Source organism: Periplaneta americana, chromosome 7 (genome assembly GCF_040183065.1).
Source record: "Periplaneta americana isolate PAMFEO1 chromosome 7, P.americana_PAMFEO1_priV1, whole genome shotgun sequence".
Lineage (NCBI taxonomy): Eukaryota > Metazoa > Arthropoda > Insecta > Blattodea > Blattidae > Periplaneta > Periplaneta americana.
In genome coordinates this window covers 145,992,015-146,009,224 of record NC_091123.1, presented here as the reverse complement: position 1 = coordinate 146,009,224, position 17,210 = coordinate 145,992,015, and the positions used below count along the sequence as shown (strand labels likewise).

The 17,210-nt window shown below is 35.4% G+C and overlaps 1 protein-coding gene across 15 annotated transcripts in view; it reads left to right on the top strand.

The window, feature by feature from the left end:
- Positions 1 to 17,210, top strand: part of mub (poly(rC)-binding protein mub) — a 155,149-nt gene that overhangs the window by 131,768 nt on the left and 6,171 nt on the right. For 5 of the 15 annotated variants that reach the window (XM_069831466.1, XM_069831471.1, XM_069831463.1 and 2 more), the window contains exons 7-10: positions 5,340 to 5,433; positions 5,525 to 5,693; positions 6,456 to 6,584; positions 7,325 to 8,494. In XM_069831466.1, the coding sequence (XP_069687567.1) occupies positions 5,340 to 5,433; positions 5,525 to 5,693; positions 6,456 to 6,584; positions 7,325 to 7,691 (759 nt within the window). In that variant the 3' untranslated portion in view covers positions 7,692 to 8,494. Of the gene's footprint in view, positions 1 to 5,339; positions 5,434 to 5,524; positions 5,694 to 6,455; positions 6,585 to 7,324; positions 8,495 to 17,210 lie in introns of those variants that run through there. The other 10 variants (XM_069831475.1, XM_069831473.1, XM_069831469.1 and 7 more) reach the window with 5 other exon arrangements.

Genomic DNA, 17,210 nt, shown 5'->3' with positions numbered 1-17,210 from the left:
CATGACTCATGCTTCAGAACCTTCAGGAGAAAGATTTTTTAAATTTACATACATTTAGTGGAAAGCAGTTGGGACTAGTAGTTCAAGGAAAGTCTTTAAGTAGCAAGTTAGAAGTTCCTTGGCTTTCAAGAATAAGGTGTCTTTCAAGGAGTTTAACTACACCATGAGTGCTTCTTATTATGTTAAGCAGTAAAGCCTCGCCATACACAAACCCTTTTTAACTCAAAATTGATTTTAAACCTAGCCTACTTGGCTGACATACTTAATTTAAATCTTCATGTTTATCAATGCAAAGAGATTACTTCTCTCATTTTGATCATGCTAAGAAAATTCATTCCAAAAAGAGGTCTTAGCATTGCAGCAAAGATCATCATTATCTTCTTCCTACTCCTCCTCCTCCTCCTCCTCCTCCTCCTCCTAACAGGTAATATCCTAAAAAGAACTGTTCCAGCCTACAACATTTTCGTTCCATATTTTCATAGGGCGTCCTAGTGATCTTTCGCCCGCTGGTATGTAATTCAAGACTGTTTGAGGGATTCTTGCTGTAGGCATAGTCTGACATGACTGTGCCAGTTATCTTGGTAAAGCAGCAAAGATAAAAAGTAAAAATGTTGATCCATTTAGGAATTTATGTGAATTCTTGTAGGAAAATGCTTCATTTACACTGATGACATTACAAGTATGGACGAGCACTTAGAATTGCTCTAAAAATTAATCAAGTCATTTTTTTCCCCCCGAAATTATAAGGATAGGTCACAGAGTGGACTGGAAATCTGTTTTCATTGGATATGTAAGTCATGACACCAGACTGGAGGATTTGTGGTCAGCTTTTTTCCAAGAAATATCCCTCAAAATGTTTTGTCAGACTTAAATTTTTAGGTCATTATAAAATTACTGTCATTTGTGATCTTTTTATTTGCATGAATATTTCCAACAACTTGTGTTGGAAGGATTTTGCAACAATGACGAATTTTAAAACAAAAAGCAAGAAATAGACTCTATGTTAGTGATGACATGCATATAGTGTTGTATCTGCTTCTCCTGAGGTTGATTTATCTCTGTAGCTAAGTATAAGCACAGATGTACTGTTAAGTGCGTTAACATTTACCATCCTTCAAGTATGTTTTTTTTTATTGGTTTAGGTGGGACCACGAAAAATATACATCAAATACAATGAGGTAGTAAATGAAAAGATGAAGATCAGTTATTGCTCTAGATCTAAGACGATAATTAATTTCTCTGACGTATTGTCAGCTATACTATTTTCATTACATGAAACAGATCAACATTGTTCTCGTTTCCCTCCTCCAAATTTATATTAATTTTGTAATAAAATGGTTAATTTTGTGTGTATATTTGCCTCAGACTGTTATATACTAAATATAAACAAAGGAAACAGCACAGAATTTAAATATCTAAAGAATGGAGATGTGATACACAAGGATGGACAAAATAGGAAACAAAAATATTAGACAATAATTTAAAAATTTATTCATTAAATTTAAAAAAAAATTCTGTTGTGGAAACAGATGGTCATTTACAAAGAATGGAAATTGCAGTCTTTGCACTATTAATTCGTACCTGATAGTGAAACGTGAATTGTGAACGGAATGTGTGTGTCTGCTAATCCATGAAGTGATAATGGTTGTAAGATTCAAAACACATAAATATCATAGAAACAGGGTCCAAGTCTGTTGTCTGAGGTTTATATTTTTTATTTTTTTCAGTAACTGCAGATTTGCTTCCCTGCCACATAAGAAGAATCCTGCATGCTGATCTTATGACTTGATTTGAGCAGAAAAGTGTAGTGTAGAGGAAATTGAAGGATTTTGGATGAGTTGTTCAGAGATTGATGTTAGGTCAAAACCTGGGAAATGTTTCTTCTCTTATTCATTATGTGTCACATTCCTTCTGTTCTTGAAGTTTATCGCCATGTATTTTAAATGTGGCATTGGAAGTGCTTATTGCTTTCTTTCAAATAATAATTTTATGACTCAGTTTCGTGCGAAGTATGGCCTAGGCCACATACACTTCTCATAGGAAGTTATAATATACTTCGAATTGTTTTCGTTTGTTCTTAACTATAGTTGAATGTAGAAGATGGAAGCACGGTATCCAATAGCCCACAGAGGACAAAACTACTGTAGTACTGTACTGTTGGGTAACACAGAATGAATTGAAATGAAATTACTAAGCAGTTATACTAATTGGTAATGAAAATTTATATACACGAAATTTGAACTTTATGATAGATCTATATAGTTTTCAACATACTTAGACTTCTCTTGATTTTGACTCATTCAAACTTAATTTACTATAACATTGGTTGTTGTGTAATAAAGATATACACAAATGAACAGTGTAGTTCTTATCTTAACTCGGTTTATTTAAATCATGCCAAAGGGCATTTCGAAACCCTTTTTTGTGGACAAAGTATGCCTTCAAAATGTTGTAAGGGAAGCAGGCAGTCAGATATTGCGCAGTTGTTATGATGACAACATAAACCAGTTGGGATGAATAGTGGTTGCCTTGATGATGGAAGGAATATTCCCCCTATTATAACAGTCAATCTCAAATTTACTTCAAAAGATTTGTCATTCAGCATTCAGGAGGCCAGAAACCATCTTATCATAGAATGCGAAATGTAAAGGAACTGTTGAAAGTATCACCATTAGAATCATTAAGACTTTCCCAGGAGACCAAACATATTCAGTTTGTCAAAGAGCTATGAAAAAGTGAAACTAGAGACCAGAATATGTGATGTTCATTTCAATCGAGTATTACTTCCAAGGGCCACAAAAAATGTATCTCTCGCTCTCCCTCTCCCTCCTCCCTCCCCCTCTCCCTCCCTCCATGGTTTCAGTGTTTGTTACTGCAAATTCTGCAGATTTTTTCTTTCATTCTTTCATAGATGAAGAATATGCTTTTTTACAGTGGAAAGAAGTTAATGTGTGGTGTGACTGGTCTCGCAGACAAATTATCTGATCATAATTTATTTTTATCTGTGTAATTTTTAAAAGTACTCAGATTTAGCACTGTCAGATTTCTTCTGTTAGGGCCTACTTAATGAAAAAGTGTACAAAAATAAGTGTCCCACAGTCACAGTTAAATACACCGAAAGGTTATAGCCATATTTGAAATGTTAGAGTGAATAGTGTTGAATGTCAAAGGGGAGGTCATTTTTAACACCATACAAGATATCAAATGAGAAGGACAGTTCAAGATGTGTGTATGTGCCGTTATCGTTACAATACAAATTTTATATATACAGCCAAACCTTCGTATAATGAAGATCGATATAATGATAAACCTGCATTAAACTATATTTTTTATGGTCCCGGCAAATTTCCTATATAAATAACATTAAATATCCCTCACTATAGTGATGAAGCAATTTTAGAAACGCCCTGTTACAATGATATGCATTTTTAACTTCAAGGTTTTTTGTAAATTGGCAGCTTGGTCTTGAGGACGGTAACAGTTAAAACATTCTTGACCCAAGAGTGGAAATTTCTTCAAAGGCATGGACGTGTAATCTGCCTTTCTAGTTATTTTCCAGTGTACAGGTGATGAGTTGGGAGTGAGTACGCATTGCGATGGCTTCTGCTAAACGGAAATCAAGTTTGAAAACTAAATTGGCTGCATTTAAAGATTTGGATGAAGGAATGAAACAGGCAGCAGTTTCACAAAAATAAAAATTTTCACAATCTACATTGGCTACTTTTCTTACAAAAATGAAAGAAATTGAGGACGGTGTTATGAGCGGCAAATTTGATCTCGCACGAAAACAATTGAAGACGGCAGTTTCAGATGATGTAGACAGTGCTACAATAAAATAGTTTATGTGTCAGTGGATGATGGTGAATCAGTGTTTATGGAGAGTCTGTAATTGCAGAATTGAGGGATGGGAAGATAAAAGGCAGCGAAGATAAAGATTCCGTATATGATTGTGATGATGGTGATGTTGGAACCAAAAAAGTATGTTATTTAGAACTCCTTGGACTCAACAGAACAATTCAGTGTGTTGGAAGTTGTCTTCAATGTATTACAAAGGAACAACTAATTGCTTTGGAATCTTTAAGGTCGGTGTTTATCAAAGAGGCTATTAAGAGCAAAAAGCAAAGAAAAGTTTCAAAAATAGATGTATGCAGTATGGAAGTACATAAATGTGTGATTTATTGTATTTAGTTCCTTTACATGTTACCTCCTAGTATTATCCTGTAGGTTAAATGGTACTCTGCTTGCACTTTTTATCCTATGTAATAAATCACAGACCCTCATACAAAAATAACCTGATGTAACAGTACATTCTGCTAGGGCCCGCAAATATCTTTATATGGAGGTTTGACTGTATATAGTGACTTTATGGCGTAAAGTTGGTACTTCTAAAGAAGCAAATCACTGTGTTTTCAGTTCATTTTCTTTTTTGCTTCCACATCTATGTTACAAATTTCCCTTATGCACCTTATTCTGCAGAACTTGAAATAACGATACAAGACAAACACAAACAATTGCATTCACTCAATGATTGTGAAAGGACGTTTAATTTACTTCTGGGGCTAACAGTCAGTATAGGCCAAAAATTCTTTTGTAGTTATTATGTGATTGGAATGGGTTTCTCTCAGTTTACTACACAACAGTAAGTGTTATTTGTCCTGTGCACTGACGGACTCTGCCTGGCAAGAGAAAAGAAGGTTTACAGACAATTTTCCAAATGGGAAAGTTCTTAGTCATTCTAAAGTGCCCAATCTGGTTAGAAAATTGAGACTAGTGTACAAGACAAAAACTGTGTGAGGAGTCAACATGTTTTGACCCAGGAAACTCTGACCCATTTAGATAGCACTTTGTCTAGACTGTTTTTAATAAAACCAAATATTGTATTTTTACAAACAACAATTAGTGGTATTGATGAATGACTGTCCTTTACCATCTTACAAACTGCATGATGAAGACTGTAGTATAGCTGTGGACAGTGAAACTACACAGTAGCATAGTAGTAGTAGTGGTGGTGGGTGGTTAAGAGGGTTGGTGAATATTAACTGTGTTTATGGGAATGTAGCATATGAAAATAAGTAGTTCCAGGTTTATAATAGGCAGATACAGAAATCTTAAGAAATGATGGAGATGATGCTAATTAGAAGATTCTTGTTTTATTTTAAATTGTGCAACATATAGAAGCAGTTTTGCATTGCTGCCATTTCCTTCCCTTTCCCTGTTTTCTCGCAATTGAGACAGTAGCTGACAGCTTGTGTCCATGAGCAATGCATGCTGAGTGTCGGTGCAGATGTTTGCCATATGGCGGAGATGTATGGAGGTGCGCCATATTTGAATATTTCCAGAAGATGGGGATGGGCAATTCGCCACTGGCCGGCTTGGCAGCTCTTGGTTTGGGAGGCCTCAACACGGGCAACACAGGAGGCCTGAATCCTGCAGGTAATTATGCTGTCCACTTGTGATATTGAGCAAAAAGGCGTGCAAGCTTGCTGCACCGATGGTGTAACAAGTATGATATTTCTTTGAGCAGTGTTCTCTGTTGGCACAGCTCTTGCCGCTCTTGCTGGCAGCCAACTTCGCACCAACAATCAGAGCCGCAACCAACCTGGTGCTAACCAGCAGACACATGAAATGACTGTCCCCAATGAACTTATTGGCTGCATCATTGGCAAGGGTGGCACCAAGATTGCAGAGATCAGGTATGTTTCAATTTGAGATTATTTTTTATTATATTAGCAGATATTTATTTCTGTCCTAATTGCCATAATTCTTTCAGCAATGAAATTAATTATAGAGAAAAATTGGGAAACAGTTTGGAAAATTCTTCTTTCTTTCTTTTTCTTTTTTTTTTCTTTTTTTAATAGGCCAGACAGATAACACAAATCTTAAGAGCACTGAATGGGGTGAATTTAATTATTTAAATTGTGGCTGACAGTAAATGCATATTCTTTGTGTCATTCTTAGAATTATTATATTTATAAAGGAAAAGTATCTTTTGTGGTAGAGTTTTGTGAAAGTCCACAATGCTTTGACTATTTGTAAATGTGATATACACACAACGTTATTCATGAGTACTTTAATACAGCAACTCCTATTCTTTAAACCTGAAAGCTGCATCTAGAAAAAATTGTACTACTAATGTGAAAATTTGTATGATTTTATTCTATGGACAAGTCAAACCAAAAAAAAAATGTAATTTGAAAATATCAGTTGCCAAGAAGAAAAGAATTTTTATTGTTGAAGTAGTTAGCATACTAGTGCCCTTGGTTTTGAATTGTTGAAGTGCCTCCCATTGCTATTTGATTATGATGAATTATACATATCTTCAGAATTACTGTAGTATAGTAGTTCATTTAACCATCTTAAATAACTTCACAAGCAATTTCAGGTGAAAAACAAGTTGTAATGTCTACATTGACAGCAGAGTACATTTTTATTAGTAATGCTATCGTTTTTTGCAGGCAAATCAGTGGGGCCATGATCCGCATATCCAACTGTGAAGAGCGCGAAGGTGGCGCCACAGACAGAACCATCACTATAACGGGGAACCCTGATGCAGTGGCCCTGGCGCAGTATCTGATCAACATGAGGTAGGGGCCCAGTCCTCAAGTAGTGTGTTGTAGACTTGCAGCTCAAGACAGCGGTGACTCTGCAGCGTTGAGGACCTCTCAATTTCCCGTTCTTTGTTACAAAACACTAACTTCTTCCCGATCTCTGCCCCCTCACTTTTCTGCAGTGCTCCCCTCGCCCTCCTCATGGTTCCCTTTTGTGTTGTTTGCTTTTGTTTTGAAGTTAGGACTGGGGAGGTGTTCGAGCATTGCATTGAAGTGTGACCTCGAGGTTTCTAAATTTATAGTAGCACTGGGTGCTATGACTTATTTTTAAACTCTAAAATTAATGTCACAGCTTGGGGGCTGAAATTGTGGTTTTTGGTTACCTGTTTTTGCAGTATTTCTTCATTCTGTTTGTACAGTTAAATTCGGTAGAATTGGATGGGCACATGGTCGTGTTTTTTTCGAATGCCATGTGCCAACTCCCCTTTAAGAATGCCTCTCAGTTGATGCTCGTTTTGGCCGCATAACACAGTGCATTAGAAAGTTTGGTTGAATGGCATTCTTAGATGGTGTTGTTCCTGTGGGTGCTCGCGGCTGCATTTGTTTGCTCTGGGGTCTAGGGACAAGACACGGAGAGGCACCACCTTCCTGCACACCTTGCCGCATCCGGGCGACTTGTTCCTGATTCCTGGTCAACAAATACACCCACGGCGGCCACATTATTTCGTATATTTTTTTAATCCTTGCCATTATGTCCGTTGTCTCTTTTCCCCCAGTGTCGAACTGCAGAAAGCTAACCTTGAGGCCCAAAATCCCGCCACCCCCGGAGGTCCGGGCACTTCAACCCCTGGCTCAAGTTCGAGTGGTCCCTCCTCCGCGGCCGCCTCCCCTCTGGCCAGTGCTATTCCCCTCGCCCAGCTGCTGTCCAAACCTGGCGCCCTCAACGCACTCTCGAGTCTGAGCGCCCTGGGGGGGCTCACGGAGCTTCTGGGGGGCACGGGCGCCTCAGCCCCCGTCCAGACCACAGGCGTTCACCGTTCACATAAGACCTATACCCCCAGGTTGCGGAGCCCGGGTGGAGGTTTGGGCCCGCAGGATAATAGCAAGATAAAATCTGAGAGGAGCAAGTTTGCTCCATACTAGAGTCCACCCATTATCCTGCTCACCCGACCATCTGCTCCGCAGCGCTGGGGTGTCGGCCAACAGGTTACATAATTACAGGACAAAATATTATTTACGTTAATAATAGCTCACAACTTAGAGGGGTAGAGCACGGTGAAACCTCTTTAATATGTGGATTTGTATAAATTTGTTCATGGAGGGGGCCACTGTAAGGACCTCGTTTTAATGTTGGTTGGCACTGAATTGTAACAGGCACTTATTGACGGGGTTTTACCGTGGCAGGTCTTTTGACAGAACAGTTAAATTAGCCATAAGTTTGACGTAAGTGTGATTCTTCTCTGTAGTTCAGCAGCAGAGAAATGCGAAGTACTTTACAAATCTCACTCTAGATACATTCATTAGGATCATCGTCTCAATAGTTCATTATTACTCTACTACTATATTATTATTATTAATATTATTACTGTTATATTTTTCTTGTACAATTTCTATTATTCCATGATACATAGAGCAAGCTGCCTGAAGACAAATCAATAGTATGATTTTTATAGAAAGTTTTGCAAGTCAGTGTTTTCTTGTTTTGCGAAAGTGGTAACGATTCCAAACTTTTTGTGATATGTTTTGGGTTGATTTTTTTTATTATTTTATAGTTTTGATTTCTGTAAAGTGACCAGCAAAGTGAAGTTTTTGTGTTGAATATTTACAAGAATGCTGAAGTGAAGAGAACATATCATGAATCGGTTTGTTTAGATCACTGCTTTTGTTTTTAAGGTTCTTTGTCATGTGTATTTAGTTCATTAAGGAAAATAAACTGAAACATTTAATAGGCTCATTTTTATTTGATGAAATTGCCTTGTGGCAATTGAAATAAAATTTGTTAGCAATTGGATAATTGCAGCAACAAAACACGAAAGTCTCTGTTGTTCTACGTAAATGCGAGGACGATGCCAAATCTCTGCCTCAATTTCCTGTCTGAACGTGTCCTTGCATATCCTATCCAATCCTTCTGAGACTCCAGCACTATTTCTGTCGTGTTGAGGGATGGAAATGGGAATCAATCACCTCATGATGCAGAGAGAACTGAATGTCATATTAGTGTCTGATGTTTCCTTTTCCTCACAGTATAAAAAGGGCTGATGAATCGAATTGCATTAACTGTCCTTCAGGGTTGTCCATTTCCATACCTGCATGCCCCTTTGTGCACGCCACTGGCTTTCCCATTCCATAATTTTACATTGACAGTCTTTTCTTTCTCTTCTCCTGTTCCATCCTTGAATTCTCTCCTTACTAATTCTTCTACAGATTTTAAACATGTTACATGTGCAATGAAATTGAAATGTAAAGGAGAGAATTTTTGAGCATGATGTAGAAATGGGTACTGCTGAGTCATTACTGTATAATGCTCGTCATCTGTGGTGAGTGATGCAGTATCTTGCTGTAGGTACAGTTACATGTAACAAGCAGTTCAGTGGGAGAGGAGAAAGTGTTCAGTTCTTTATAATGTCGAAATTGGAAAACTATATGAGTGTAGATAAATTAAGCTCAGAAGTGAATCGGCATTATATTCGTAATGATACAGTCTGCTCTCCGTAGAAAGCAACCCAAAGTCGTCCAGATTCTAGCTTCTCTTGCAAATTCTGTTACATAAGCATAAGCTGTACATTGGTGATAGAAGCCTAGTGCATGTTGTACTTCGCACTGAGAGATGTGTGTTTTGAAATGCTGGTACTCTTCATGTACCATTTTCGTTCTTGTTCATATAATATTCATTTATCGTCATCTTGTAATATTTAATGCATAGTGAACACTGCTTAAAAAATGATAGTTAACACTAAAACAAAATGCATTGTGTTACTTCATCTTTGCTAAAGCACATCAAGATTACAATTGTATCCATTAGTGCTGTGCATTACAGGCGATATGTTCGATTCAAGTTTGTCGAGTATGGTGAAGTTCGATATTTGCTCTGCAGAAGAAAGCCTGTCGTGTTTGTTACACCTTGTTATGAAAGTATTCGCTGTCTTTCACACCCACCTTTTCATGTTTTAACTGCACAAGGATTTAGCACAGATCTTGCTTTCAGTTTTTCATACGAAGTTTGTAATGTCTCGATTGCCTCTCTCATGTTCAAACACTGCAGGACACTAGTACTCATCCTCGCAAATATATTTTCATAATTCTAATATTTGCCGTCAGTTTTATTTTCAGTTCATGTCATAAACTAGTCTTCTTATCACATTAAAACAAAAAATTAACTTGGATATTAATTATTCACAAATAATTTTTAGTTGGGTCCTCTTACTAAATCCGAAAGCATGTCAGTAACAGCCTTGATACATGGTAAGTCAGTAGTTGATCTCCTATGAAAGGAAAGCTATGAATTTTTGGATTGCCAACATGAAATGTTTTGCGATTGTTTTCACAGGTACAGTTGCAAAACAGTGCTTTAGAATTCGCGAACATTTGTAAGATGTATTTTGATGATAGCAAATGTTTGCCATTTCTCTTTTTGCGAAGTTTTCATACATTGTGTATTTTCAGAACACAACAGAATTTAATGTAGTTGGTGCAAACGGTTGCATATTTAAAGAATAACCTATTTCAGCCATACCGCCGTTTCGTGTGATAAAGAGTAAAGTAATGTTAAAAGTATACTTGAAAACTAATGCAAAAAATTTCAAATTTCATGAATCCTAGCATCTGTGTGCAAAGCCACAGATTTACAATAAAACCTCTATTTAACGTTTTTCAAGGCACTTTTTTTTAATGGGGTTTAACACAAAAGATATAAAGGGTACATGGGAATAACGATCAAGGTCCATTTTACAAAGTTTCGAGAAAAACGACTTTTAAAGTTTAAGCACTTAATACTTTCTTATGTGTGTATTTAATAGAAACTGATGTAGTGGAATGTCAAGAACGATGGTTTCTTATTACTAGCTAGACCACATGATAGTACTTCCTTTCCACTATAAGATGGCATTATTAACTCAATTTCGATTTTTGATGGACCTTGATCGTTTTTCCCGTGTACCCTTCATATGTACTAGACATATTTTAATTTTTCGAATAGTCCAAAAGTGTTGTTTGCTTTTTAGTACAACTGTGCTTTTCAAGTTCACAATGCCCCTTTCCAGTTGGTTTACCTGTACAACAAAAAGGTCATCTACTTTAAATGATTTACATATTTTTTTACAATATCAGTATTGGCTATAGCTTTACTGGATGTTGGAGTAGGTTTTTTTTCTGCATCTTCTTCACCTTCATCATCATAATAATCACCATCATCCCTTCGATCATCACAGATACCTGTTGTGAATACATTATCATATGCACTAAAAGCGGCAAAATATACATACACGTATGCACTTAAAAACGAGGATATATGCACTAAAAATAATAAAATTTGTACTGTCAAAATTGGGGGAAGGGGAACTTCTTTTATTTTAAGCCATTTACTATTGCTGGTAGTTTTTCTGTTACATATTGGGACATATCTTTGTTTCTGCTGAGTTGCATATTTTTCTAAATTGTCAGGCAAAAAGCTTTTTCTATTGTATGCAAGAATCTTTTTAAATGACGAAAACTCCTTTCAACATTACAGGTTCAGCAATGTGTTTAATTATGGAGTGCTTGTTGATTGCAACAGAATTGCTCACAGTCATTCGCCAACATCAGTGCACTGTCTGGATGTTGTTAGATTGCATAAATAAAATATAATTAATGTGTTTCAATGTCTGTGTGTTTCTTCTATATTTCATTTTTCGAAATTTCCGTGTTCTTGATCTTGGTTAAGTACCACATTGCTAAAAAAATCTTTTATGTGTGCTTAAAGCTGAAATATGATGTATTAAGCCCTTAAATATACATAAACTGTATATGGACTATAAAATCTTAACGCTTGGTAAATAACTTGAAACACATTTATATAATGATAGCATATGATTTGCAACCAAGGAATAAAACAAGCTAAAATCCGCACCCTACTCATAACAAACCAGAAATTCATCAAACATAATGGGTACATCACTAAATATTTGTATCCAATCTGGGCAGTCCACTTCTTCATAGTCTTCTTCTTCATTTACTGCTTTACTAAAGTCAGTCTTATGAAACATAGTCTTGCTAAAGCACACAAAGACAAACTTGAAACTTACACTGTTGCCAATGTCAAATACATAACAGAAACTCAGAAAGGCCAAAGGCCAAGCGACCTGGATTCAAACCACGTGAAACATTGTCTTTGGCTCTGCTTGGGTAATAGTAATAAATGAGGATTATTTACGAGCTTATTACTCTCGCACATGAGTTTCAATGCTTATTGTGCTACCCCATAACCTTTCACAGAGGTTCCAGTTCTGTTCTTTCAGAAACTCCAGGACTGCTTGGGTATGTATTGCGTTGAAGGCAAATTTAAACAATTTCTTGGTAATAAAAATTCGAGAATTCCTAATTTTTTTGTAATGCTAAATGCGGCTTTTATTCTGAAGTGAATTACGTGAAATCAAGTATGAAAATACATTGTTATGGAATCATTTTCGGGGTCTGAAATTTCTTATGTTAAATGTGGGTTTACATTAATTCGAAGTCACACAAAATTGGGGTTTTGTTGTACTTAAGATGAAACAGAATGGATGAGATCTTCTGCAAGAGTGAGGTCGTTGTCAGGCAAAGATGTTACTCGTATGTTCTCTCTCAATGACTCAGCAGCATCCCCTCCCCAAGTTAGTATTATATTCATAGTAACCACTGTTTATATTACAGAGTTGAAATTACGAATAGCCATGTCGCTACTCAGGTGTGAGTTTATAGGAAAACATAAGCCTTGTGATGCCATTAAAACCTTCAGAAAGATTGTGTAAAAATGCTCGTTTTAAGTTATCTTTGTATTCAAGGAGTGGTCTTTTAACAACGTGTCCATCAGCAATCATAATATCTCGCAAATTGTACTTGTGTAACAATATTACTTGATCAGATACCAGATAATTGCTGATGTGTTGCAACGTTTGTAAGAGATTCTGTCTAAACAAGCCTCATTCTCTTCCATATCCACTATTAAGTTGCTTGAATATGAGGAACCTTTCGTAGATTGAATGAGTACAGTTTGTTTTATTTTCAATATTAAGCTAAATTACCAGTATGCACAGTGTGCAGAGTTCTCACAGATAAACTTCATTGCTAAAAAGGATAATTTAAGTTGATTGAATGTTCACAGTTAGATTTCAGCCTTTTGGACAACTGCAGGTCACTATCATAGGTTATTTCACTAAAGGACCCTGTGGTACATTGCTCTCAAGTTGACACTGTTCCAATGTTAAATTTGCATACAAAGCTCTCATGTGCCAGGTCACTGACTGCCTTCTTCTATGTACTTCCTGTGTTACAGCAATACAGACATTGCTTTGAAGTCTGTACAACTGTTTTGCATGTTTATGAATCATGTCCTTGCTAGCATGACACGGTATGCCCCTTCACTCATGTGTGGTCTTGAATTAGACAGAGTTTTCATTCAGTCTTAAGCACATATATCTAATTCAGGCTCTATTTTGCAAAATAGAAAATTAAATTTCTGAGTGAAAATTGATACCTGTTATTCTCACAAAAGAAGCATTAGGTGGGCACATTAAATGGTATCAGTGTAGCACTAAGAATATAATATTGTTTTCTTTGAATTCATTTGTCAGAATAATCAATTTTGACCTTCTAGTCAGCTCCCATTAGTATTTTTAATTGTTGCGAGTTCAGTCTGTATCGTGTGCTTAATGATTACACCATATATTTGGACTGCCAGCTTGATTCAGTATCAGAATTACGTGTGTTTTGAACTGAAGGTGTTTCATTTTTCGGTGTGAGACCACAAACACTTTTTCACATTTTACATGTGGTTCGCAGCTGCTATTCGAAAATTTTATAAGTTCAGAGAATCTTGTTTCTGAATCACGACTGTAAGCATTGCAGTCATGCTGAAATAAGATGTCGGTTCTCTGTTATACTGTTTCCAGTATGGATTCTCGAGTTCTGTAAATTATTGGAATGATGGATTGTAGAAATACTCATCCTGCTGAGAAGAAAGTTTTAATACGAATTCCCTTACACCAGTTTCAGTAGCATATAGTTCTTTGTAGATATAAATGTGCTGTTTAAAATATAGTTTCAGAATTGAAAATATAACTAAAGAGCAAATCTAATTTTAGTTTATACGCCCATTCTGAAGAAAGAATACAAGTCTAGATTCCCTTCATCCCCTCTTACTGTTAACCATTCCACCATCTCATAATGATTTTTAGTTGTATGCACTTTTATCTGGTTATTACAAGTGAGAATTTGGAAAAGGATGTGCTATACATAATTTTTTTTTTACAACACTGAGGAATAAAGATTTTTTATTGATTTAATCTCTTCACATTTTAAATTCAAAATTATTGTTTTTGCACATAGTTCAGTATATGAATCCCATTGCTGTGTAAATTTGCCAATTCCTGCTAGAAATATATAATTTTGGCATAGAAATGTAAATGTTTTGTATTACGAAATGGCAGTAATTTTTGGTAAAATTGTGAGGGAGGGACAGATTTATTCAAATGTTTGCAGATCAATAACTAAACCTAAAAATTCACGAAATTGCTAGAAATGATAGCAATGTATATAGAGATAAAATTATTCGTTAGAATAATTTTCTATTCCACAAATAATACCTTTAAGAAATATTCACCCTATACCAGCGATGTCAGACAGGGACTAAATGGAGCGGAGCACTCCACTGGACTGGTTGCGTGCTCCAGTGTTTCCACAGACATAAGCAAGTTCAAGCTCCGATCTAGCTCCACAACCGGTTTTGGAGCTTAGAACTCTGACACTACTGCCGTATATGATTGATTGAAGAGTATGTCAGAATTTTTCGGATTGAAATTTGATTTAACCCACCAATAGATCCACATAATAATTATTGTTAATAATTATAAAACAATAACTAAAATAACTACTTAGATCCTTCAAAATCGGGAAACAGATTTATAATATAATTTAATAAACATGGTGTTATGGATGCTCTTACTGTAGTGCATAACTACTAACTAATACCAGTAACATGTTTTATGAACATTGGGATTAAAGTAAGTTCTGTTCAACTCCATGAAAAACAGAAAAGTGCGTAATTTCACCCCCAAAATTCAAAATTTCGTATAAAGGCCTACCTATTGAAATGATACACTGAAATGTCAAGATCTGCTAGCAATTTGCACACAGTACCGTTACACACTTATACTCCTCCGAACAGAGTTGCAAGGTGATGAGGTGCTGCATACTCTACAGTAGGGATGCAAAACTGTGCTTGCCAAATGTCACAGAGACATCATTGAGGGCTAAGGATTGTGGACAGGGGAAGAAAGTCTTTCCCTATTCTTCCACACCTCTCTTCCCCAGTTCTGCATCCCTGCTCTACAGATAGCTGCACACATCTTACAAAGAAGTATGAAGACTAAAATAACGTAGCATAGCATTCTGCATACGTGAGGTTCTACTATGTTATATTATTTTTTAGTTGAAGTTTTTGTTACATTTTTATTCCCAACACCAAAATTGCACTGTTTGATTAATTATATGTTCATTGCTGTTACATATTAAAGTTATTTATTTGAGTATGATCACAACAGTACTTCATGAGAGCATAAAGAGGCTTGTGGAATTCTGACACTCATACTCAAGTTTTATTGATTTATTTTTTTTTATTGTAGGAAAACATTTATTGTCACATTGAGGCAAGTACCTGTTCTACTACTAATATCTTGCAGATCAGTTACTCACTTCTATATCATTAACTGTTGATGCAACCATGCAAAATAATTATGTTTAAGCTAAAAACATTGGATATTTGCAGTGTGTAAAAATACTTCCAAGTTAAGCGCAATACATAAGGCTTTTTTGTTCCTTTCATTTCCCTATATTACTAAAAAACTTGTTTGCTCCTAATACATAACATTCTGTAATATGACAAATTATATCTGAATGGCCACATGTTAAAAATTATACTACATGTTCCTGAAAAACTACAACATTGTTTTCCAAAGTGTCATTCAACAGAAACTTGTCAAATTATGCTATGACATCATTAGTTCATAGTGGAATAAATAGATTAAAGTACATCTACTATGTTCATAGCATGTCTTCATCCAATGGCCTTCGAGTTGAAAACATCTAGTTCATTTGGAAATACTCATATAATGTGTAACATACTTCTCCCCCAACCTACAAAATAAGAAGAAAACTCTATTTCGACAATCATATTGTTTTAATGTTAACATAAGGTAGATTTGATATACCTATTTTAAGATATAACGAAAATGCAATAAAATCGGCCACAAAACTGAAGTATATGTTTATAATTTGGTGAGAAGAATTCGTGTTTGATATCATAACATTACTTTACTAATTAATTTAGAAGTTAATTCCATTATATTAGGTTCATGTTCTCACAAGATTTTTAATTCTGAATTTCTAATCTCTTATTTTTTTTCCATTTGAATGATGTTTTGTAGTTAGAGATAGTACCTGGAGACATGTCATGATTGAGTAATGTATGGCAGTTCAGATTTGCAATTTGTTGAATATTCTTAAGAAAACATGACCACATTCAAATAAAGTGTAAAAATATAAACACTATGACGTAAAATTTGGGAAATAAATTTAATTATGAATCTAAATACAATTAAAGAATATTTGTTTCCAAATATGAGAAATATATGGATTCCATAGCAAGACTAAGAGAAAGGTGGAAAAGAGGGAAGATTGGAGAATGCTGGGTTTGAAGTGAAGGACCTGTCTGCCCTTGAGCAGAAAACTTTGAATGAATGAATGAATGAATGAATGAATGAATGAATGAGGGAAAGGTTGAGGGATAGCTTCATTTAGAGAAATATAATATCAAATGCCTCAAAAAAAGAAAGAAAGAAAGAAAGAAAGCTTTCATAGTATGGTTATGTGTTTTACCTAATTTAATTTTCTAGAAACCGAAAAATACACATTCCCCATTTCTTCAGAAGTGTATGAAACTGAAGTAGGTTAAAAGATGAATAAGGAGTTTTTTCAATGAGAAATCATTAAGAATTTTGAGACATTAGTTAAAAAAACAAACAAATTAAAATTTAAAGTGTCTCACTATATATAAAACTCCTTTCTCTTCAAATGCACATCAGTAATGTGTATATTATAACAGCTTCTGAAATGTGGAACAAAGTATCTTTTAAATGACACAGATTGGAGGAAATTGTAAAATTGTTTGTCAGTGTCGACATTTCGTAAATAATATTTTGAGTTGTGCTTTCACTGTTGCACATTTTCTTAAGAATGCAATCTAAATAATATTAAAATAAAAGGAGAGAGAAATGTAGATTATATTTTATAGTAGGCAATAAGCAAATAAGGATTAGTTGCTATTGTGTTGGCTTTTCAATGTAGTAAGAATAGTAGATGGCCAATTTTCTGTTTGGCATATATTGTGCAAATCAAAAAAGTGTTTCTTGCTGGAAAGTTGTGATGTTTCAT